Raw genomic sequence first — 24673 nt, forward strand, 5'->3', positions numbered from 1 at the left:
TGAAGACCCAGGGACCCCAGGGACCCCAGGGACCGGAAGAAATCACATTGCCTGCTTGGAAAGACGAGGTAGCAGCTTGCCCCAGCCCAACCCCAGAGCGGGTAAGATGGTCTCCAGAGACAGGTGTCTGAGTGATATTCTCCCTGTGTGAGGATCCCTGGGTTTGGAGAATCAGTTAATCGGAAAAGTTGCTTGCTCTTGTAGAGAGTTTGTTTTTTGACCCTGATCCTTAAGTTGGTGTTCTGGTTAGGTTGTTGGCTACCTTTTGGGAGCTGGTGTAAATTGAGTTTTGCTTGCCTTCAGCTGTATAAACAACTCTGGACAAGTAGAGGGTACACCAAAAATATCCTTTCTTTCTTATTTGTTTGTTTATTGCTTTTTGAGATAGGGTGTCACTGGGTAGCCCTGTCTAGCCTGGAACTCACTATGCAGAGTGGGCTGAAAATATTCTAACGCATTCTTGTCACAAAGCAGTTTCCTACTTGTGTACCATTTTGTCTTCCATTGCCTCCTCATACGTCAGTTTGCCATTCTGCCTGGAAGTAGACTTTTTGTGGGTATAGGCAGATAAGGAGTCATAAGCAATCTTCTGATGGCGTTCACCGACGTTTAAGTCACTTCAATGAGCAGCTCCCGAATTCACTTGTGGTGCATGTCTGCTTTTGCATTTTTCTATTTGGTAAGAAAAGGTCATCGGTGTCCCAGATGGGGGAAAGAAGGCGTTAGTGTGACCTGTGTATGGTTGGGAACACTCCTTATCCCTGGCAGTCCCTGATAAAATGTTACTTTGCAGCTGGATCAGTGAGATAAAGGCAGAAAAATGATGGCATTTGCCCCTTTCTGGTTAACTTTCTCTTCATCCTTTATATGTGCTCCAACAAATCACATTTGAAAAAGAAAAATCAATCACTGTACTCAAGGGAAGCATGGTCTTCCACATAGTGAACCTCTGCTGGAGAGAGAGATCTGAAGGCTGAATATATTAATGTAGTCTTCACTTACTGTTGCTGTCCCAGGCAGATAGAGTTGGGAGCCCGCCTCTGACATTTGAGTTTTTGTTGTTGTTTGTGTTTTGTTTGTTTTTTTTTTAATTGTTTTTGAGTCAGGGACTCACTGTGTAGCCCTGGCTGGCCTGAAACTCTTTATGAAGACCAGGCTGGCCTGGAACTCATGGACACAGAATGTCTGGCTTAGTTTATTTTAAATGTTATAATTAGAATATTTTTATGTTTATGAGTGTTTTGGCTGCAGATATATTTGTACACCAGGTGTGTGTCTAGTGCCCATGGGGGCCAGGAGAGGTATCCTATCCCTTGGAACTGGAGTTATGGATGGTTGTAAGGTGCCACGTAGGTGCTGGGAATTGAACCCACTTCTAGAAGAGTAGCCAGTGCCCTTAACTGTGAAGCCATTTCTCATGAGTGCCTGAGTGTATGTGTGAGCACCACATGCTTTCAGAAGTTCTCAGACTTCAGAAAGGGGGCATTAGATCCCCTGGACTTATTTACAAGCAGCTGTGAGCTGCCACATGGGTGCTGGGAATTGAATCTAGGTCTTCTGCAAGAGCAGTAAACACTCTTAATTGCTGAGCCATCTCCCAGCACCCAGTTAGTTGTTTTTTTTTGGTTCTTTTTGGTTCTTTTTTTCGGAGCTGGGGACCTAACCCAGGGCCTTGCACTTCCTAGGCAAGCGCTCTACCACTGAGCTAAATCCCCAACCCCCTTTTTTTTTTTTTTAAAGGCAGTTTGACTCTGACCCAGTCTGGCCTCGAACCCATTGTGTGACTCAGACTGGTCTTGAACTTGTGGCAGCTCTTTTCCTGATTTGTCTTCCTCCCAGTTACTGGGATTGTAGACATGAATGACTGTGGCCAGCTTGTGAGGTTTTTGTTTGTTTTTCTCTTCTCTTCTTTGAGGTAGTCTTGCTGTATTGCTTGGGCTAGACTTAGACTCCAGGGCTCAAGCTATCCTTCTATATCAGCATCTCCAAGTAGCTGGGTCTGTGGGAGTGCAGCACTGTGCCCAGTGGGATCAAGTTTCATATTAAAGTGTATTTTGTTCATTGCTTGCATATTCCTACCACCAAATGTTTACTCCAGGCAGAATGCCTTAAGTCAGTGGTACTAGTCTAGTTGCAATGTTTCCAGGTACCTGAAGGTTCCAAGAAGATTTAGCTTCAAATTCCTCTCTAGGGGGTTGGGGATTTAGCTCAGTGGTAGAGCACTTGCCTAGCAGGCGCAAGACCCTGGGTTCAGTCCCCAGCTCCGAAAAAAAGAAAAAAAAAATTCCTCTCTAGAAGTTTGGGAACCTCCCACCTCCCTTTATTTTTCCTCAAGAGAATTTGTGTATGTGGTTCCTTGGGAATTAAATCAGTTAGAATTGTGTGGTAGTCAGGCATGATAGCACACACCTATAATTCTAGCATGCAGGAGGCTGAGGAAAGAGGATTGGTAGTTTGAGGCCAGCCTTGTCTACATAGACTCTGTTTCTAAGAAAAGGAGAGAGAAAGAGGAAGGGGGGAAAGAGGGATGTGTTGAGCAGCTGAGAGAATAGAGCTGGTATACACTAGGCACTCGATAAGGGAGGCAGGAGTTCAGGGTCGCCCTCAAGCTATATAACATGTCTGAGGCTAGCCTAGGCTACTTGGAACCTGTTTGAAAAACAAAAGAACAAAAACTGACACAGAGCCAGGTTGGATCCCATCTATGGCTGTTGGTCCTTTCTTAATTGCATAGTTCTGTGCACCTCAGTTTCTCGTTGCTCAGTGGGGAGTCAGAGTACTTGTCTTGTACCAGTTGTGAAAGTTCATCCACGAATGTGCTTTCACTCTCCCTGACACCTGAGAAACACTGTTATGCTCATCCGAGCCCTGTGATTGGCCCTGTACCTGTGGGCTGCTAGCCCGATGCTACAGAGATGCTACAGAGATGCAGTGCCACCTTTCCGTCAACAGGGTTGTCCACGTAGGCCGTGTGAGGAGAGGTCAGATGCTGAGGCTAGAGGTTTTGTCTTTGCTGGTGAGCAGTGATACCGGCGAAGACCGAGGACATTCTCTCCACTCACGGCCTGCAGCAGCTGCTGTTTTGGGTAACAGCTGTATGAAGAAGAGCCTGCTGTTTATCATCCTGTTTCACAGATGGAGAAATGAAGTACAGTGGTTGAGTGGTTTATTCATTGTTACTATTTTAAAAGGTCCCCAGTTAGTAAGTGGCACAGCACTGCAGGATGTGAACTCAGGATACTTTGTTTCAGCAACTGAAAGAGCTGGTTTGTTTGTTTGTTTTTTTTATATGTAATACATTAAAAAAATTATTTTGGGGCCAGGCATAGTGGTGTACACACCTTTATTCCTAGTACTCAAGAGGCAGAGGCAGTTGGATCTCTGTGGATTCAAGGCCAGCCTGGTCTTGTTAGCAAGTTCCAGGCCAACCAGGACTACATAGTAAGACCATGACTAAAAATTAGTTATCATTGTTACTATTTTAAAACATATTTGTTTTATTTTTAATTGGAAGATAGAGGTCTAGAGTCACACATGGTTTTGAACCACTTGCTGTGGGTTTGGGGAATCAAACTCTGGAAGAACAGTACATACTGTTCTTGACTTATACTCACATTTAACCGCTGAGATGCCTCTCTAGGCCCCTCCCCACTCGGGCATTTGTAACTATCTGAAGTTACCTTTCGTGTGGCCCAGCTTAGCCCTAACCTGAGCTCATCGATGTGTGCTTCTGGATCCTTGGCCTTCACGTATGCTAGGCATGTGCTCCACGACTGAATGAATCCCCAGTGCCTCCTAGGCTTTAAAATCGATCCCTGTGCCTCAGCTTTCATTGTGGTAGCTCCTTAGGCACGGCATGTGTGCAGTTGATTTAGATATGGCTGGAGGTCGTCTGTCTCCCCCAGCTCGTGTTTGTTTGTCCTGTTGGTTCCGTGTACACCCAGGGAAAACATATTTTGGGTTTTCAGAATCCTTTTCTGGGACTCAGTTCTTCAGCTCACCCTTCTGTTTACTCTTAGAAATAATACATAAGGCAGAGACAGTGCAGAGGAGTTCATGTTAGACCTGTTCTCTCCTTTCAGAGTTCAGTTCAGGGAATACCCTTTACAAAACTTCGGGCCTCTGTGAGATGAGCAGTCTTAACATTGCGATGCACTCTGACTCTGGTATGGTAGTGTAGCCTGGCCAGTGACAGACATGCAGATGGCCTTCTGAGCCCAGGCTAGCCAGGACCACATCTCAGAACAGCCCTGCATGCTAGCATGGTTTAAAGAAGGATGTTTCCTTTGTGTTAATTTAGACATAAACACTAAGGCTGGGGTTTGATTTTTGGTCACTGACATGTGGAGATGAAGTAGCCACAGTATTAAATTCGTAGACCGTATGTAATCATTCTTTTAAAAATAGCAACCTACGCGAGGAAAAATGGGTGACATTTTAAATAGCTTCTTCTCAGCGTTGGTGAAAATGGAAAACAGATGTTCCTGTCGTGAAGCTGTACTGCCTGCTTAAGGCCCTGGCGTAGGCCGTGGGTGTCCCTGTTTGCCAGGCAGGGGCAGCCTGCAGCCTGAGGGCAGAGGCCTGCTTCAGGTTGGGTTAACTGGCTCTCCCTTGCCCTGTGCTTAAGACTTGCCTCGTCCCTCTGAGTCACGTCCTGTATTTAACGTACCCGCAGGGCCCATCTTTCCCTTCAGTAAGTGACGTTACCCTGGCAGTAGGCGTGTGCCTGGTATATGACTGGAGTTTAGGGGATTGGAGGCCCAGGTCTGGACTTTTCCCTAAGAACTCTGGCCCAACCCCATAATGAACTTCTCTATTTGTTGTGGCACAATCTTGTTCCCACCGACATTGTCTTAGAAGCCCCACATCGCAGGGTAACATACCTTGCCTTGATTTGTGCAGCCGTCAGAACGTGCTGCAACTCGTTCTCCTAATAGAGCGCCCAGTGTTGTAGAGACCTGTGGACTTGCTGAGTTCAGGTTACAGCTTACTGAACAGCCAGCTTGCAGGGTGAGCACTGGAGGGTTTTGAGCCAGTCCTGCCTTACCATTGTGTGATTTAGTTTTCTCTTGAAACGTGCATACTTGAGTATTGTTCAAATCTCATCCACGTATCGCCTTCTTACCGCATGAGAAGAACCCCTTCATGAGCTAAGTCTTTGTCTCATCTGTATGTGTGGTTATGTGCACTTGGGTGCAGATGCCCACAGAGACCAGAAGGGAGTGCTGTTGGCTTTCTCTCTGTGTCCATCTGTCCGTCTGTTCGTCCATCCCTTTCTTTTTTGAGTCAAGGTCTCACTATGCAGCATTGTCTCCCCTGAGACTCCCCTTCTGGGCGTTGGGATTAAGGGCATGTGCCTCTCACCTGGCAGATGAGCTTCGTAATGACCATCGAGCTTACCTCATCCTTTCTAGCGTCTGGGCCTTTGCACACATGGATGCTGTTGCCTGCACTTCTGGATCTCTCCTGTTCCCATTAGCGTTCTTGTCCTTCAGACCTTGTCTTAAATGTCCCTGTCCTTAAGACTCTGCCTCTTCCGTCTCTTGTGTCTATGCTGACGTGGACATTGTGTTTGCCTGTTTTGTTTTGTCTGCTTCTCCCAGGACTGTAAGTGTTCTGAGAACAAGGACATGTTTTCCTAGTCAGCACTGCCCTAGCTAAGCACCATGGTGAACCAGAACAAGCTCTTGGGTACCGAGGCTGTGCTCGGGGTTCCAGAACAGCCTGGCGGATGGAGTCGGGCCTTGCCTGCCTCCAAACAGACTCCCCCTGTGCCTTTAGCAACCCCATGGTTCTCCCTATGTAATTAAAGCTCACTCTCTTCACTGTGGCATGCAAAAAGTACCTTGCATTCTGCCTGACCTGGGTTGTTTTCTGTTGCTGCGATAAAACAAAAGTGACGTGGGGAAGAGAGGGTTCATTTTGCTTGAACTTCAAAAAAAAAAAAAGGTCTCACAGACTTGCCTACAGACCAGTCTGATGAAGACATCGTCTTCATTGAGGATCCCTCTTCTCATTAGCTTGTGTAAAGTTGGCAAGAAACAAAAAGCCAGCTCAGCCTGTTAGCTAGCATCCCTGCCCTGTGCTCCCTGTATCCTGTTCTTCATGGCTCCACAGTTGCACCTGTTGTCATCCATGGCCTTCACACTGTACCCAGTCCACATGTCTCCATGCGCCAAGAATAACTTGTCTGACACTTCTATGAGAAGTTTTCTCCTCACCGGACCTTAGGGGGGAAAAAGAGGACAGAGACTAGGGCCTTGCTGGGTAGCCGTGGTGACGTCAGGCTTTTTACCATGCCTGCTCCATGTTGTCTTTCCTGCTCTCCTCCCTGTAAGACTCTGGAGCTTTGTTAGAGTCTTTTCCAGTGCTCAGTCTGTTTGTGGGGAGTGCACTCTGTTGACCACATGGAGGGACCGTCCCTCATTTTGGGGGGAAGGGTTTAGCGCACTGAGTGTATGCTGTGGGCTGTGTGAAGAACCTGCTTTTGGAGCTAGGGGATTGGTTTTAAATTACGACTACACGAGCTGTGCAGTGTTGGAAGTTTTCTTTACCTGGAAGATTCCTTGTCCTTTTTTAAGATTCAGGCCCCTTGATGTCTGTCCTGAAGACAGGCACCTTTTGAGTAGTGGTAAATGGAGAGTGTCTCCTTTCTTTTTTTTTTTTTGGTTCTTTTTTTCGGAGCTGGGGACCGAACCCAGGGCCTTGCGCTTCCTAGGCAAGCGCTCTACCACTGAGCCAAATCCCCAACCCCGAGTGTCTCCTTTCTTGTGATGCAGTAACAATGAGAATCCCAGCCTGAGAAGGGGAGTGCCATCACAGAACAACTTGTGAAAATCAGATCACAGTGCAACCCCACCTCCTGGGCTGCAGAGACTCTCGATGGACCACAGTATGCCTGCCGCTTCCCAGTCCTGGGGAGGCCGGGAGTGACTCTGAGTGTGACCAGTGGATGGTGGCTTGTAGTTACTAGGGCTTTGGATCCACAAGAGGGTTGTATGCCGTAAGAGACTGGATGGAGCGTGTTGTCGTCAGGTTTCGGTTTCCTGTGCTGTGACGAAACACCATGACCAGAGCAACCTGGGGAGGAAAGGGTTGATTCGACCTACTTGTCTACATCACTGTTGATCATCAAAGGAAGTCAGGACTAGAATTCAAGCATGGCAGGGACCTGGAGGCAGGAGCTGATGCAGGGGTCACAGTGTTACTCACTGGGTAGCTCCTCACGACTTCCTCAGCCTGCTTTCTTTTTTTTTTTTTGGTTCTTTTTTTCGGAGCTGGGGACCGAACCCATGGCCTTGCGCTTCCTAGGCAAGCGCTCTACCACTGAGCTAAATCCCCAACCCCTCAGCCTGCTTTCTTAACAGCCCACCAGCCCACAGTAGCCTAGGTTACTTCCCAGTCACTAATCAGTCACTAATTAAGGGAATGCCCTAGAGGCTTGCCTGTAGCCCAATCTTATGGAGGCAGTTTCTTTTTGGGCATCCTTCCTCTGCTTTACTCTAGCTTGTGTCAGTTAACAAGCCAGCCAGCACGGAGGCCTTGGGACCTGAGTTCCCAAGTGTCCTAGGGACTGAAGAATGTCGGGAAACCAGAGGAATGTGCGCAGCTATTGAGCGAGCCAGACTCCAGGCCCCCGTGTCTTAGGGCTTTGGTCTGGTGCCACAGGCTCACCCCTGATCCTCTTCTGAAATGGCTGGTGGCTGAGTCACCGTCTGTTCTTCCAGTTTCTCTTCTACTGTAGTTGATGGGAATGGGTCTGTAGGTACCAGTTCTCAACACATACCAAGGGAATTGGTTTTAGCAGTTAGAACCTCTTGAACTGCATGCAAGGTACTCCAGCCTGAGCCTGCAGTCAGACGATCAGGCTCCCTGTTTTCTGAAGAGCAAGCTTATATGACCTCAGATCAGTCGTTTGTCCTCTGTGATCTCGAAGCATGTGCCACACTGAGTCACTGTTAACCCCTCTAAAAGGAAGATCTGAGTCTGGGGCTACTTAGGAACAAGGAACTAACGGCAAACATTAGGTCCTGTGAGAAAGTGCTTGCCCTGTGATCAGGTCCAGCCCCCCTTTCTGAGTGGATCGGAGCAGATGAAATCTTGCTGGTAAGACCTTACCAGTCTTTAGGACTTCTTTCCTTTTCAGATGAAAGTCTCGCTCTGCAGCCCAGACTAGATTAGATCTTGCTTTTTTTTTTTTTTTTTTTTTTTGAGACAGGTTTAGCTCTGGCTAACCTCAAACTTCAAATCCTTCCTCGTCATCTGTGCTGGGATTCTGGGTATTCACAGGTTTTTCTGTGTACCTGGCTGTCCTGGAACTCACTGTGTAGACCCTGCTGGTCTCTAGCTTGCAGAAATTCGACCGCTTCTGCCTCCTGAGTGCTGAAGTTAAAGGCCTTCACCGCCACACCCAATGTTCTTGCCTTAGAAAGCAATCCAGACTCTGCTGACTTAGCTACTGTCTTGTTGCTCCTGTGGGGAAGGGTCTGAAGGCCACCTGCTGGGGCCAGGCTTTCTTCCTCCTCCCCGAAGAAGGCCAAGCCTTTAGAAAGATTTAGCTTTCTTTTTTTTTTTTTTTTTTTTTTTTTTGGTTCTTTTTTCGAGTTGGGGACTGAACCCAGGACCTTGCGCTTCCTAGGCAAGCGCTCTACCATGAGCTAAATCCCCAACCCCAAGATTTAGCTTTCTTAAATAGTGGTTCTCACCCTGTGGGTCAAGACCCCTGTGTCAAGTGGAACAACCCTTTCACAGGGCTGCCTAAGACCGTAGGGAAACACAGATATTTGCATTATGATTCATAATAGTATCAAAATTACATTTATGAAGTAGCAACAAAAGTAATTTTGTGGTTGTTGGTAGTGGGGTCACCATAACATGAAGACCTGAGTTAAAGGGTCACAGCATCAGGAAGGTCGAGAACCACTGCTTTAGACCACTGTCTCTTCTCCACAGTTGCAGGTTGACTTTTTTTTTTTTTTTTTTTTTCCAGAGCTGGGGACCGAACCCAGGGCCTTGTGCTTGCTAGGCAAGCGCCCTACCACTGAGCCAAATCCCCAACCCCGCAGGTTGACTTTTTAAGCTCGGGGGCAGTAGTCAGAGAGTCTCAATTAATGGGCAGTTCAGGAACCTGTTGGCGCTTGCATTTTCGTGGTGCATGCTGGGGGATAAACCCTAGGGTCTTGTACATGCTAACAAGCACTCTACCCCTGGGCTCTCTCCAGCACCCAGCCTCCTTTTTTTAATTTCAAGGCAGAGTCTAAGTTGTACAGGTTGGCCTTGAACTTGTCATCCTCCTGCTTTAGTGTGCCAGGCAGCTGGGTGACTTCAGACCCACACTGGGGGCAGGTAGAGACTGTAGTTCCCGTTTAGCTGAGCCATTGCTCTGCCTGCAGGGCCTCTCAAGCAGGGCCTTTCTGCCTGTTCCGGATGTGGGAAGTGAGTCTCCTGTCCTGCAGCCTCAGGGGACACATCTTTTCAAGACTCTACTGTTGTGGCTCACACTGTCTTCCCCAGGATGTCCGTATGTCCGTACAGGCCCTGGGAAGGTGTCCTGAGAGGGTGGAAGAGCCCCTGTCAGAGGCTGGGGAGCTGTGCTGTGCTGCATCGTCACCGTGTGGGGGTCCTCGTAGGGCTCCCTGGGCCATCTGTCTGGCAGCGTGCCACCTTTTCCTTGAGTGGCCCGGCTCTGGGGCTAGGTCGCACACTGCCCCATTGTACCGTGCGTTCTGATGCAGCTCTCTTTGCAGCCTATGGGAGGAGGTGGAGTACTCTGGGCACAGGCCTGGATGAGTGGCGGCTGCATCTGGGGTGGGGGTTGTTCTTATAGGCCAGTGTTCACAGTCCTGGTGCAGCCTGGCAGTGGAGTGTGGGAGTTAGGGAGACAGGAGCTGCCTTCCACAATAGTTGCCTTCTCTTGACCATCCAGAGAGCCTTGTTGTGTGGGTTAGAAAGCTGGACTCACTGTTGGCAAGGTGGGATGTTGGTCTCCTCAGGCATGCTTTCTGGTGGTGGGAAGCCCCTGAGAGTCCCGCAGTAAGTCAGAGGTGCTTTCCCCACAGAAGAGTACGTGCTGGGGGATCCTTCAGTTTGGTCTTCTATGCTCTCTCTTTGCAGCTCCGGAGTTGAGCTGCTCACACCCCAAGCTGTCTGTTTATATGGAGTGCCTGGAGGGCGTCTGCCATGAGTCTGTTGCTAACACCACTAACCAGGAGAACTGGCTGGCTGGGGAGAAGACACTAACCCTGTGAGTCTGACCTTGGCTAGCTAACCTGCCCTGGGGGGCTGACATCAGTGTCCCCCACATCCCTGTCAGGCGGCCTGCCTCCTTTGCTCAGGCTTCCACCTCTGTTTTCTGGGTCCCTTTCTTTCATCTTTCCCTAATGTGGAGATAACCTCCTTGGTCTTTGTCCCTTTTCTGTTGCTCTGTAAAACACCATGGCCAAGGCAACTCAGGGAGGAAAGCGTTTGGCTGGGTTTCTCATGTCAGGGTTGGAGTCTGACTGTAGAGAGAAAGAACAGCTGAGAGCTCAGATCTCGATCCCCAAACTCAGGGGAGGGAGAGAGGGACAGAGACGTAAACAGACCAGCACACAGCAACAGACCAGGAATGGTGAGACTCAGTTGAAACCACAAAACCCACCTGTAAGGCTACACCACCTCACACTTCCCAAATAGTTCCACCAACTAGGGACCAAGTATTCAAATGCCATTCAAACAGCCACCCCCTTCATGGCCAGAAGAGAGATGTCTGCTACAGGACTCCTGCCTCTCCCTCTCTTTCATACCGGACACCTCAGTCTTCCCATAAAACAGAATTGGTTGACAGAATTGGTTGACTGTGCTGTGCTGTGCTGTGCTGTGCTGTGCTGTGCTGTGCTGTGCTGTGCTGTGCTGTGCTGTGTGTGCTGTGCTGTGCTGTGTGTGCTGTGCTGTGCTGTGCTGTGCTGTGTGTGCTGTGTGTGCTGTGCTGTGTGTGCTGTGCTGTGCTGTGCTGTGCTGTGCTGTGCTGTGCTGTGTGTGTGTGCTGTGCTGTGTGTGCTGTGCTGTGCTGTGCTGTGGCTGTGCTGTGCTGTGCTGTGCTGTGCTGTGCTGTGCTGTGCTGTGGGCTGTGCTGTGCTGTGCTGTGCTGTGTGTGCTGTGTGTGCTGTGTGTGCTGTGCTGTGCTGTGCTGTGCTGTGCTGTGCTGTGCTGTGCTGTGCTGTGCTGTGCTGTGTGTGCTGTGCTGTGCTGTGCTGTGCTGTGTGTGCTGTGCTGTGCTGTGTGTGCTGTGCTGTGCTGTGTGTGCTGTGCTGTGCTGTGTGTGCTGTGCTGTGCTGTTAGCAGCATGAGCTGGAGACTCCCTCAGTTACCACACTCTTCTGCTTCTCTGCTTCAGAGATAGGTGGAGGTTGAGGAGCACCCAGATGCTTTTCCTCCCTTTGCCAAGAGGGCAAGTATGGACGGTCCCCCTATTATTCACTGAGAATGAGAAGTGAGGGTCTCTTCTTCGTTGGGAGATTGGGGCTTCCCTTGGCCTGGCTCTGGAGACTTCTTGGTCAGAGAGTGAAGTAAAGTGAATGTCAGATTCAGGGCTGTGTGTGGTGCTGTGGTCCCATAGTCACCCTTGCTCTGAGGTGGAGCTTGGTCTCCACATGGAGTGTCAGGTGGACTTTAGCCGAGAACTGGGGAGGGTGCCTCAGGTAGACAGGGCAGGATCTGACTTTGGATCCCAGAAAAGGTCCTGGCCTCAGTGGTGATTGGTGAGTGTTGCCTGGCTCCAGAGCTGCTCCCCTAGGCCTTATCCTTCGTGCTGGGGACAGAGAAGGGATGCCAGACAGACTTAGGTCAGTTGCCTTGCTCTCCTGGCAGTCCCAATAGGTAGCTCTCCACAAACTGCCGCTTCAGGCTCAGGAGATGAGGCTGGAGCTTGAGACTTGTGAGCCCTCCGCACAGATTCTGTTCTGTTGGCTGAAAGGGAGAAGACTGGGCTGTGGCTGCACTGTGGGAAGGGTGTGTGTGGATGTGAGGGGCATAGCTACTACCAGAGTGCCTAAGAAATTGAGTAGGGGGTTAGCAAGCTGAAGGGGAGAGGGGAGGGCTGTTGGGCTTGGCTCTGACTAGAAAAGCAAAGAGGAACACTGACCAGGACCACAGCTTAACGTCTCTCCTTAGAAGGGGCACAGAGTCTAATGTCAAGGGCAGGCATGGACTGGGGGCTTTGGCCCCACTTCCTTGGCCAGGGTTTGGTTCACTTGGATCACCATCAGTGTCTTTGACCCCTTTGTTCTTGTCAAGTGTTTGCTGTTTGCTGGATGAAAGGCCCGACAGATAGACAAGGTGTTTGCTCAGGTGGGGAGCCAGGTGAGTTCTCAGGGTTACCAGCACTAGTCCTGAGGTTTCATGATAACTGGTTAGAGTAGGTCTCAGAGTCCTGCCAGTGTATTCAGCTTAGTGTAGGCAGGGGGCCAGCACAGAGCACGGGCAGCTTATCCCCGAGAGGGTGAGGCTGTACTTACCCAGGCAAGAATAGCTATGGGGGGCAGCAGGGCTGGTCTGGGCACAGACTGGCATCATCTACCATACTCAGCAGCCCAGAGCAGCACCTTTGCCCAGGCCCCACCCCGAGAGCTGCTGGCTGCCTGCCTGCCTGCCACGCGCACAGGATTGCTGAGGGCTTTGCTCATGGACTTCAGGCACAGCTGCATGCCGGAAATTGGGGGCTGAGGCAGATGAGAGGGGGTAGGGGTGCATGGGGAAGGTTAAATCCAGCTTTGGTAAAACCATGTATTGTAGTAAAGACAGTTCTCTTCACAGCAGGCATGGTGGAGGGGCTGTGTTGTAGTGTGGAGCGGTGGGGATCTTCATGGGCAGTACCTAGGGCTATACTGTTGGGTTATTGGGTCATGGGGTTGACTGTTGTAGCATGGTGGCTTGTGTTTGGCGTCATTCATTGGAGTCAGAGCCTAGATTTCAAAGGCTTCAGAACCATCCAGCCTTGCACGGCAAGCGTGTTGCCTGCTCCTGTGATGTGCAACTTCCCTGGGTTGCAGATGTCAGAAATTGGATATCCTAGGCATGTGGCTCAAGAAGGTCAAGGAGAGGTACCTTGTTCCTGTGTGATCAGGACGCTGTGATTTGGGCTGATGGGGGCTTTAAGAAGGGCAGGTGTTTATTACCTATTTATATCCTGCTGGGTCCAGAAGTTATGGCTGTAGACATAGCTCAGCTGTCTTCTGAAGTCGGCATCAGTTTTCCTTTCACTTAGAAAGCAACAGCGATTACTAACTTCTCTGAAAACCGTTAGGAAGAAAAACTATAAAGGTTCTTATAGTGAGGGCCCCACCCTGATTGAAAGGTTCATTGACCACCTCAAGGGACCCTCACTAACTTAGTTCCTTGGCAGCTGTGAGCAGACTTTTTCTCTCGGTTTTACAATAATCTGCACCCACATAAATGACATCCTTTCCTAAAGGAGGTGTGTGTGCGTGGTAGGAGATGGGCTCATTGGGTAGGATGCTGATGTGGGTCAGTGAACTTGTTCACACTGACAGTGCAGCACCTGAGGAGCTGGAGGAGGCTTCTCATGGGGGAAGGCTGACTGGCAAAAGGCAGAGAGCAGCATCCATCTAGGATTCCCCCCCTCTCTCTCTCTGTGTCTGTGTGTGTGTGTGTGTGTGTGTGTGTGTGTGTGTGTGTGTGTGTCTGTCTGGAGGGTGGTGTTCTCTGAGTCCTTGATAGGCAGAAAGCTGCATACTTAGAACTTCCTCTTCCGCCCCTTTGACCTTGCTGGGCCTTGTGCAGACCTCAGTAGAGTAGCAGAGGGAGTGGAGCTTTGCAGGCTGGGGCTTCTCTGTTGCTGGCGTCCCTGGCTAGAAGAATAAGGATAGAAGCTTGAGTGAGTCGGGGATCTGACGAGGTTTCTTTTATCCCACTGGTCTCCTGCAACGGTGATCTCTGGCATCAGTGGAAGCCCCTGATGGTACCCACCCAGAAAAGGGACAGACGTGAACCCCACCCCCTGGGTAGACGGTTGTCCCTTTGAGTAACTGACAGTAGGTAGGCTGCTTCCGGTCACGTGCCCTGTGTCTTATCTGTCAGTGCTCTGCTCAGTGGGTTCACAGTGCAGGGCCTCTGTGTGCTGAGCCCCATTTCTAATGAAAGTAGACTTTGTTCTCTGAAGGCAGCTAATCGTGCCCCATGGGCTGGAATCAGGGAGAAGGTATTTAATACAGGGCAGGTGGCAACAGGCGGCCACACTGACTGGCAGATTGCAACATGGCAATTAGTAAGCGCTGTCTCCTCCTCCTCAGCAGATAGGAGGTCGTCTTTCTTCTGACCTGATGTTGAATAGTGAAGAATGAATGCTATGTAGCAGAGGAAGGAGACAGGGTTAGCTAGGGTGGGGTAGGGGTGGTGAGGGTGAGGGGAGCCCCTTCTCCTCCTGCTGCTCTGCTGGGTCAGCCAGGGGTTCTGCTTGGGCATAGCTTTTAGTATAGACCCAGCATGCAAGCTGTAGCCCCTACCCTGAGTCACCTGATCCTGACTCCTGGGGACCAGGTAGTTGGGAGTGGAGTTCTTCCCCATGCATTGCTAGATCTTCCTCCAAGAATCTTGAACTAGGGGTTGGGGATTTAGCTCAGTGGTAGAGCGCTTGCCTAGCAAGCACAAGGCAGCGCAAGGCCCTGGGTTCGGTCCCCAGCTCCGAAAAAAAGAAAAAAAAAAAGAATCTTGAACTAGAGGCCATGAGACCGACCTTGGCTGTAGCTTGATTGTGATGGCCAGGGAACCTGCTCCTCTCAGCACAGGGTCAGGAATCTTCCTTGGGCTGAACTCTGGAAAACCTTTAGGTGAGTTATGCTCAGTTGAGGCATCTCGGCTGGTAGCCAAGACTTCTGATGTAACTGCTCTGATGCCTTTTAAATCACCTTGTTATCTTCTCCCAGCCTGGGGACCACCGAATCCAGATGTTCCTGCTCTTCCCAGGCCTGTTCTCTAGTCCAGGGTAGTGATGCTAGGCCATAGTCTGTCCAGTTCTTACAGGCAAGATCCAGTGAATAGATTTTGGAAATTGAAGCAAGGGCTCAGGTGCCCCAACATGCTCTGATGCTTATGGACGCGGGGCAGGGAGGGGCACAGGTTTGCCTTGAGGCCTAGGCCCCCTGGTAGATCACCCCTGCTTCCCTAGTCAGGAATGTTCTCCGTGCGTCACTGAGGGAAGTAGTCTTTACCTCACCTTCCCATCCTTAGAGTCTCATCTGCTCTGTGTCCTCGCCACAGCCACACCAGCCCCCAACCAGCAGACAGAGAAGCCCAAGAATAAAAATGTACCCGTAGTTGCAGCCAGGACTTACTGTCAGGGCAAGGCAGGGCAAGCTATAGGATGTGGCGCCTCAGTGAGGCAGGTCTGCCCACACACAGGATATCAGGTCCCTGAGTGTCTCTGTCTGCTGTTCCTGTCCAGTGTTGGCACAAGTGCCCCGCTACCTAGAAGAGAGTGTGAGCCTTGGCAGGAGTTGGGCTCGGTAAGTAAAACAGGGGCTGAGGTAGGAGGACAAGCACATCAGGGACCTGCTGAGTGAACGGTTCCTCAGCCTTCTGGGAGCAAACAGAGAGAGCTGGCTCCCTGGCTCCTGGAAGCTTACCCATCATTTTCTAGCAGCTCTGCCTGTTTCCCCTGTAGTCCATGGCTTTGGTCCTCCCTTGTTTCCCAGGCACACACACCTGGTTTAGGCCCTGGTTAACCTACACTGCTTTGGAACTTTTCTAGGTCCTCCCTCAGGCCGCAGGAGTCCCTGCGGTTGTATCCCTGCTCCAGGTTGAGTACCCACTCTGGGCCCTCTGGAGGACAGCCACTGTGGTTGTGTCTTGTTTGCTCTCCCTTACCCCAGGAATGTGGTGTCCTTTCTGGCCCTCCCAGATTCCTGTGCGGGGAGTCAGCGTGACAGCTGCTGTGCCCTGTGGGGACACGTTCTGCCTCCTGTCAAGGGGCGGGGCTGGCTGCGTGCGCTTTACTACACAGGCTCTCCCCAGATCCAGGCCAGGGACCTAATAGAGGAGAGACTGCTGCTCCTCCCCGCCCTCTTTTGCCCCCACCCTGCTGCCCCAGGCCCTGCTGGAATGTGACAGGAGTCATGGCCAGGGCATGTCCCGACAGTAGGAACACATGCTTTAGCCCGTAAGGCCGCCTTCAGCCCCCAGCTCTGTTTGGGTTGATGGGGGTGGGAAGAGGTTTTGTTTTTTTAAATGCTCAGAAAGCCACCTAGGGTTACTGTCTCTACTGATCACTGGTGGCTGCTGCCCCCATGCTGTAGCCCAGCTTATTACAGGTGCTTCTCAATCCCAAGAAGCTGGGGGGACCTAGCAGGTCACTTGGCCCCTCCATTGGCATAGATGTAGAGCAGGCATTTGCAGTGGGGAAGTTTGTTACCCAGGCGCTTCAGTTTGCTGGAGCAGCCTTGGGCCTGGAAACTTGGGTCTCAGCTCCCCAGGCTCCGGTTTAAATTTTTTCTATCCTGTTTCTTTTGAGCATATGGTTGTCGTCCGTGCTTACTGCAGTGCGCATGTGGAGGTCAGAGGGCCATCTGTGGGAGTCAGTTCCCTCTGCTATCGTGGGGTCCCAGAGATCAAACTTGGGTCCTCAGGCATGGCAGCAAGCGTCTTTACCTATTGAGCCGCCCTGCCCGCTCCCACACTCTGTTCTGTCTGCTCAGCCTCAGCGCTGTTGACCTTTGCCTCACCATCTCTGTTATTGTGGCTGCCCTGTGTGTGGTAGGATTAGTCAGAGTCCTGATCTTGACTCACGGTGGTACCTCTCTGTCTACAGATTTTGAAAACTAAAAATGTCTCTGGACATTTGCCCGTTGTCCCTGGGAGGAACAGGAGTGAACTCACCTGATTGAGAATCACTGCTCTAAGTTGCTGAGTTGGGATTTTCTTCCTGGGTCTGCCTTTGCTCGTTGCCAGGTTCATTGCACACCATTGTACACAGACATGGCCTCTGCACACCATTGTACACAGACATGGCCTCTGCACACCAACCATTGTACACAGACATGGTCTCTGGACTCCTTTAGAGTCGTTGCTAGGGGCACTCTGCAGTAGGGTCATCATCTTGCTCCTTTGCTGGGGTTCGTAGTCTCATTTGTCATCTGTGTTCCTCAAATTTCCCAGCTTTTTGTAAACCTTAGACTCTGGGAGGCCTAGGAGATGAAAAGGGCATAGGCGACAGGAGTAAGGCTAGCACCGGGCCTGTTCTGGAGGAGACAGGAGTAAGACTAGCACCGGGCCTGTTCTGGAGGAGACAGGAGTAAGACTAGCACCGGGCCTGTTCTGGGACGGGACGTGTGCTAAGTGGAGACAGCCAGTGCTCCTGTGCAGTAACACACCTGCTGTGTCGTTAGAGGAAGTCAGGGACTCGCTACCTTGGTTGTTTCCCGTTTTGAGTTGGTTTCCCTTCATAAAGCAGGACACTGTCAGACTAAGGGTCCTCCTACTCTGCCGCTCTCTCCTAAAACCCACTGTGCTGTGGTCTGTCTGCTCACTGCTCTCTGGGAGCCTTCAGGGCCCAGACTGGACAGGCAGGCAGCTGACACCAGGTTTCCACTTTCTCCCCTTCTCTGGTTTCAGGAGCTCTTGGCTAGAGGAAGTAGAGGGGCCGTGGGATGAGGAGAGCGGAAGGCTAACTCCAGGAGAGCAGAACAGAGAGAGGTGCCAGCGCACAGACGGTATGTCCCCATGAGGCCTATAGTCCCTACTTGGTTCTCTTCTGGGAGCCTGGTAGGAGGAGCTGTGTAGGTGCTGGCTTTCAGTGGAGCCAGCACAAAAAGGATAGGTGGGCCAAAGAGGCTTGGCCCTTGTGGGCAGTGACCAGAGAGTGCTCAAGCTTAGAGACCCTCAGTCCAGGAGCCTGGGTGGGCCAGTGTCCCCAGACGTCTAAGATTTGTTCACATTTTATGGAAGGCGAACCTGAACTTAAAGTTACCTAAGTGCTGAGCACTAGTTTTGTTTAAAACAGTCTCGCTATGTAGCCCAGGCTAGCATCAAATTTAGGACCCTCTTACCTCTGCCTCCCCAGTGCTTGCAATTGTAAATGTGTGTCACTGGCTGTATCTCTCTCTGTTTGTCTGTTGAGGCAGGTTCCAGTGTAGGATTGGCCTGAAACTCATTATAGACCAGTCTTGGAGCTCACAGAGGCTCCCTGCCTCTGCCTTCCGAGTGCTTTGGTCAGAAGCACATACCACTCTGCTGGCCTAATGTGGCAATGCCCTTGTGGACTATGGAGTCTTCACAGCAGCCTAGGAGCTGCTGCTGCTGCCTATACCCTCACCTTGAACTTGAGGAAAATTGATGCTTTGCAGCTCTCTGTATTTACAAGGAGCAGTGTGGGCTGCTGTTGAGGCTCCCACTGCACTCTTAGAGCAAAGTCTGCTCATCCTGGGGCCCAGGCCCTGGAGCCTGCTTTTGTTACCTATCTGTTCTCCATTGAATTCTGGCCCTCATCTCCAGCACTCCCCTGATCCATCCAGCCTGATCCACCAAAGTTCAGCCCTCTAATGGCGCAGCAGTAGGTCAGGTCCATCTGCCTGTGGGATCAGTATACATCCCTGGCCATCTTTGAATTCTCAGGCCAAAGACACCTTAGAACTTGTTTCATTAATTTATTTTGCATGTGAGGGAGTGGGTAGGCACGGGTGTGCATGTGCCACAGTACCCCCTATACAGGAAAGATGGCTGATGGGAGACAGTTGTCTTCTAATGGGTTCTGGTCAGGAGCAGTAAGTGCCTTACCCTCCCCAAGCCATCTCAGTGACCCTTGAGAGCCTCTAAACTACATCTTTTAGCCTGTTTCTTCCTGGCTTCTCTCAGCAGGTCACCGAGCCAACACCTTCCAGGATGACCAGTGCTGCCCCTGCTAAGAAACCTTACCGGAAGGCACCTCCCGAGCATCGAGAGCTGCGCCTGGAAACCCCTGTGTCCCGACTTGAGCAACAGGTCAGCAGGGCTGGGGTCTGGCCCTGGCTGACAGAAGCAGGGGCAGAAGCAGGCCCTTGAAGGCATCTGTGGCCAGCCTCTCAGTAGTGCTGAGGCGAGACACTCAGTGTGCTGATACAGCTGCAGTAGTGCTGGTGGAGGGCTGTGCGTGTGTTCACATGTCAGGGAGGGCTGTCCGTGTGTTCACATGTCATGGAGGGCTGTGCGTGTGTTCACATGTCAGGGAGCCCTAGTCTTTACAGCTCGCAGGATTGATCCCTGTATCAGTCAGCCCATTGTATCCATACCCACGCTGTGGGAAGCTGCCCCTCCCCCAGGTGCTGGTAGAGGAAAGGCATCCAGCTCTGGCCTCTGAAGAAGCCTGAGGAGGCAGTGCACTAACTGCTTCCCGTGACAGCCAGCTGAGGTGCTCTCCTGCAGTGTGAACCAACCAGGAGGCCAGGTCTGGAGTTGAGTCTCAGGCTTTTCCTCTTTTTGTCCAGGAGCCCCTGACGGACGCAGAGAGGATGCAGTGAGTATTGACTGCCCGTCACTGGACTGCGCACTGTGCCCGTTTCACTCCCTGCTGGGCTATTGGCATCTCCAGACTCCCTTACATCTGCCCTTCCAACTTCTAACACTGCACAGTGTCCTCGACAGTCAAGAGCCATACGCTTGAATTACAAAACAGACACACATTGCAGGAAAGGGTTACTTTAAGTGAGTTTATGGCTTTTGCATTGAGCTGCATCCACAGCCTTCCTCGGCCACGCACAGCCATGTGTGTCATGTGTCACCCCGTGCTCAGCAGGGGTAAAGGTTGGGGTATGGCTTTTTAGGGCTCATGCCTGGGAAAAGGGTTTTATTTGATCCATGAGCTGAGGACCTGTCCTTGCAGAGAGACCTCGCCCAGCTGCTGGCTCCAGAAAACAGTGACCCACCTGTGCCAGCTTCTTATGCCTTTCTGTCAGGCATGTGAGGCCTCCTGGAGGACAACTGTGCTGGCCTGGATTCCCAAGAGATTAATAATGGAGAAGGCTGACTGTGCAGGGGAAACAGGACTGCAGGGCTTGGTTGGTGCCTGCTGGCTTGGGTGGTAACTAGAGACAGCTGGGAGCTACTGCCTGTTGATTCTGACCTAGTACTTTTCTATATTGGGGAGGGCCATCTGGAATATTCTGCACTAGACACACGGCTTCCAGACCTTCCTCAAGGCCAGAGGGCCCATGTATTGAGTCTCCTTACCTAGACTGAGGCTAAAGGGACCCACTTGCCTGTCTGTTCCTTCCTCAGTCCTGTCTGTGCTCTAGAGTTGGCTGGTTTTGATGGTTCCCTGCCCCCCACCCCAGACTTTTGCAGCAGGAGAATGAAGAACTTCGCAGACGCCTGGCCTCAGCCACCAGACGCACTGAGGCCTTGGAGCGGGAGCTGGAAATCGGGCAAGACTGCCTGGAACTGGAGTTAGGACAGAGCCGGGAGGAGCTGGACAAGTTCAAGGACAAATTCCGCAGGTGCAGAACAAGGGGCAAATGTCTCCCTTTAGTGGGAGCGTCCCCGGTTCACAGTGTGCTGGAAGAGCCTCAGTCGCACCTGACTTATTAGTAACCCAGATATTGGGAAGACCCCCGTGTAGAGGAGGGTTGGTGGGGCCTGCAGAGCAGGACTTGACCAGGCTCTGCCTTCTCTCTGCTTGTGTAGGCTGCAGAACAGCTACACAGCATCCCAGCGGACCAACCAGGAGCTCGAGGACAAGCTGCACGCACTGGTACTGTGCTGGGAAGGGCAGTTTGTCTGGCACTGCTCTCACAGCATAGCAGTGGGCTAGGACTTGCCAGGGGGGTGCCATGGGGAGGGGGGAGGGCAGGGCAGTGGTGGGGAGGGGTCCGCAGTGTGCTGTGCCAGTCAGGACAGTAATGCTCACACTGTTTCTCTTCTCTCTTCGTCTCCCACCCATGCTGCCACCGCTGCTGCTGCACTCTCCTCTCAGGCCTCTCTTAGCCACAGCTGGATTTTTGCAGTTGCGTCTTAAGTTTGTTTTCCCTGGTCCTGACCTCCTTGGTCCATATCAGGGATTGTGTGGGCCCCGGCTGGGCCCTGGCTGTTTCCCTCTGCCCCTTGAACACATCCTCTCTTTGCCTGTCACTGTGAGGCCCGCAGTGCCTCCCTCCTGGGAAGGAGCTAGAGCTGGGATTCTTCTCCCGGCTCCAGCGAGGCACTGAGGCTATCCCTCAGGATTCCCTGTGGCAGTGGCAGCAAGCCCAGGCTGTCGGTACAGCCTGGATGGAAGATCAGAGTCTGCTTGCCATCCTGCAGCTCTTCCCTGCCCATCCAGCCCATCTCCTAGGTACCCCTCTCCTAGTCTGATCCTGGAACAGCTGCTCACAGGCTCAGTCCTGGCTGCAGTCCCTGCCTCTAGGGTGTCGGTGCCTTGCCTGGTGCCGAGAGTCCCTTAGGTTCCATCAAAGGATGGATAGCTCTTAGACTGCCTCTGTCTGGGGGTCCATGGCCTCGGGTCCTACTCAGAAAGCTCCCTCCCACAGGCAGCCTGCAGAGCAGGGGAAATGCCGAGTGTCCTTCTGTCTGTCATTTGTCTGCTCTGTCTGCCTTGGCTGCCCTAGCACCTGTGTGTGGCCTTATGTCTCTGGGCTCGGAGGTGGTGGAGGGGGAGAGGGCTGGCTAGGGTCTGGGCTGTGTTTACCATAAGTCTGTGCCTCAGATCAAGAAGGCTGAGATGGACAGAAAGACGCTGGACTGGGAGATTGTGGAGCTGACCAACAAGCTGCTGGACGCCAGGAACACCATCAACAAGCTGGAAGAGCTCAACGTATGTTCCCATCCCCGGCTGGCTGGGCTCTGGCCTGTTCCCTTGGGTGGGCTGGGCTCTGAGCGGCTCCGTGTCTCCAGGAGCGGTACCGGTTGGACTGCAACCTGGCTGTGCAGCTTCTCAAGTGCAATAAGTCCCACTTCCGGAACCACAAGTTTGCTGATGTGAGTGAGACGCCGGCTGGCACCATCCCACCATTCAGGACTCTGCCTCCTCTTTCCACTTGTCCTTCCTTCCTTTGCCCCCTATTGAGGTCCTGGGTGCTGCTGGGGCCCATTGCTAGTGTTGGGGTGGCTTAGTGTTTCTGTAAGGCACTCCTTGGGGCTGAGGAGGCAGTGCAGGAAGGAGGGTGTTAGAGCTCCCGGCTGTGTATTAAACCCAGCTGCTCTCACTCCACTGGGGCAAAGCCTCCGACTCCAAGCCTCAAGGCCAAGGCTGGTCTGGCCCGCAGAGCTGCAAGGTCTGTAGTTCTCCACTGAGACAGGAGGTGATGTGTCAGCGGACACCGTCTCAGCAGCGGATCTGGTTGACTTCGTGTTATTTTATCCCTACCGTTTGTCTTTCTCTCTGACGTGAGGTTGTGTAGGAGCTTAAAAGCTGAGTGTACAGGTTTACTAGGACACAGGGCCCAGCATCTTTCTGTGGGTCAAGCTCTCCTTGTGGGGCTCGTTCATGTCTCTCTCCTTTCTCTTAGCTACCCTGTGAGCTACAGGACATGGTTCGGAAACATCTGCGCAGTGGTCAGGAGGTTGCCAGTCCCAGCCGCAGCCCTTCTTCCAGCCTGGCCCCAGGAGCTGTGGTGCCTACCTCAGTCATTGCCCGGGTGTTGGAGAAACCCGAGTCCCTCCTGCTCAATTCAGACCAGTCAGGCAGTGCTGGGCGCCCCTTGGCTGAGGATGTATTTGTGCATGTGGACATGAGTGGGGGTGACCCAGCCAGCCCCCCTGCCCCGGGCAGTCCCTCTCCACAACCCAATGGGGAGTGCTGCTCTGTGAGTACTGCAGGGGACTCCCCAGAGGAGGAGCTGCCCTTGCCAGCCTTTGACAAGTTGAGTCCCTACCCTACCCCATCCCCACCACACCCATTGTACCCTGGTAGGAAGGTGATAGAGTTCTCTGAGGACAAGATCCGAATCCCTCGGAACAGCCCCCTCCCCAACTGTACGTATGCCACCCGGCAGGCCATCTCCTTGAGCCTGGTGGAGGACGGCGGTGAGCGGGCGCACTGCAGCCCGGTGCCTAGCAGTCCTGCCTCAGCCGGAGGGTCACCCCATCACCAGCCTAGTCCAGCTCGCTCAGCACCGAGTGCCCCAGCCAGCTCAGCCAGCTCTGAGGAGGACCTGCTGGCCAGCTGGCAGCGTGCATTTGTGGACCGCACCCCGCCTCCTGCGGCCGTGGTCCAGCGCACAGCCTTTGGACGAGATGCGCTGCCTGAACTACAGCTGCACTTACCCCCGGGCCACTCTACAGCCCCACTACCTTCCCCACGCCGTGAGCGTGGGCTTGTGCTGCCTTCAGAACCTGAGTCCGCCTTTCCTCGAGAAGAGGAAGAGGAAATGCTGAACCTGCCTGTCAGCCCTGAGGAAGAGCGCCAGAGCCTGCTGCCTGATAAAGAGGACACTGGGGAGGGACCTAGCCCTTCCCACGTTGATGGCAGGGCCTGGCCTCTCTCCAGTTCCAGCCGCCCCCAGCGCAGCCCCAAGAGAATGGGAGTACACCACCTGCACCGCAAGGACAGCCTAACGCAAGCCCAGGAGCAGGGCACCCTGCTCAGCTAGGCCTGCCCGCCTTCCTACCACCACCTCAGGGCTGCATTTGACCCCAAACTCTTCCTTCAGACCTGGCAGCTCTGTGAGTGGAGCCCACATCAAATCACTGACTGGTGCGGGCCTGCCTCGTGGATTTTTCTTTTCCTTTGAATACCTGTTCTCCAGGGGTAACAAGTCACTTGAGCCCCAAGCTCCTAACACCATTCATTCAGCGCAGCTGTTGCCATGGAAGTGACGGGCAGACTTGTCAGTTTTCATTTTCTCTCCTTTCATATCTAAGAGCTCTGGTTGTTGGGGGAGGGTGTCTTGGTGCTGCTGACCTCTATTACTCTTCCCCAGCGTGAGCTGCTCTTAGGCTGGCCCCAGAGACAAGGGTGGACTCACTCAGGGCTCCCCTCAGCTATTCCCACCCTCTCTTCCAGAGGGAGGGCATGACTTCAGGGGCCTCAAGCTAGACTCTAGGTGAGGCCCGGCCCCCTCTTAACCTTGGCTCTAGACTGTTACTCCCAGATTTGGGAAGTTTTCACATAATAATGACTATTTTAAAATTAAATAAAACTTATTTTACAGGGAAGGATTGCTTTTCTCCTTCCCACTTTAACCCCCTTGTTGCTTTTATTGCTGAGACGGCAACTCATGTAGCACTGGCTGGCCTCGAACTCCCGGATCCACCTGTCTCTTCCTCCAGAGTGCTGGGGTCAAAGGTGTGCACCGCCATGCCTAGCTAACACTTAGGGCTCTGTGAGCGCACACTTGTGTAGGGTGGCCCGGAGCTGGAGTTAACATGTCAGCTCCCGAGCACCTCTCCAGCCCTTCAGTGTCTCTAGTCCAACCTTGCCTAGTCTTTGCCAGACTCCCCTTTACCTGGCTTCCTGGCTTCCCTTAGCCTGAGGCCCGGGAAGGAGGGATGCTCAGATAACAGCAGGGGCTAATAATACTCCCTGAAGAAGAAAGGTCCAGCTCGGCCCAGCCCTCACCATATATCTCCGAGTGTCCGAGTTCCCAGGACCCCAGCTTCTAGACCTAGGCTGACCTTTTGGAGTCTGAGCTGTAGGGTGACATCACCCCTAAGGCTGGTCAGTGGTACTGCCAGTCCCTCCCATTGGCCATCCCCCAGTGACTACAGCTGCAAG

At 52.3% G+C, this 24673-nt stretch overlaps 1 protein-coding gene across 1 annotated transcript; it reads left to right on the forward strand.

Moving 5' to 3' along the window:
• Window positions 1–24141, forward strand: Tjap1 (tight junction associated protein 1). Its single transcript, XM_032900639.1, has 11 exons — window positions 1–101; window positions 10114–10243; window positions 17605–17702; window positions 18844–18969; window positions 19452–19480; window positions 20298–20459; window positions 20647–20713; window positions 20936–20965; window positions 21665–21772; window positions 21853–21936; window positions 22467–24141. The coding sequence occupies exons 4-11, from the start codon at window positions 18871–18873 to the stop codon at window positions 23547–23549; spliced, it is 1662 nt and encodes a 553-aa protein (XP_032756530.1). The 5' UTR covers window positions 1–101; window positions 10114–10243; window positions 17605–17702; window positions 18844–18870; the 3' UTR covers window positions 23550–24141.
• Window positions 24142–24673: the final 532 nt, after the last annotated feature.

The sequence above is a fragment of the Rattus rattus genome, chromosome 4, assembly GCF_011064425.1.
Source record: "Rattus rattus isolate New Zealand chromosome 4, Rrattus_CSIRO_v1, whole genome shotgun sequence".
In the NCBI taxonomy this organism is placed as follows: Eukaryota; Metazoa; Chordata; class Mammalia; order Rodentia; family Muridae; genus Rattus; species Rattus rattus.

What these genes read in the sequence shown, in the direction of transcription:
- Tjap1 (XM_032900639.1), top strand. Translation starts at nt 18,871, where the DNA reads ATGACCAGTGCTGCCCCTGCTAAGAAACCTTACCGGAAGGCACCTCCC. An exon ending in ACGGACGCAGAGAGGATGCA is followed by an intron (nt 19,481 to 20,297) that starts GTGAGTATTGAC and finishes CCCCCACCCCAG; the next exon opens with ACTTTTGCAGCAGGAGAATG. An exon ending in GCCACAGCTGGATTTTTGCA is followed by an intron (nt 20,966 to 21,664) that starts GTTGCGTCTTAA and finishes TCTGTGCCTCAG; the next exon opens with ATCAAGAAGGCTGAGATGGA.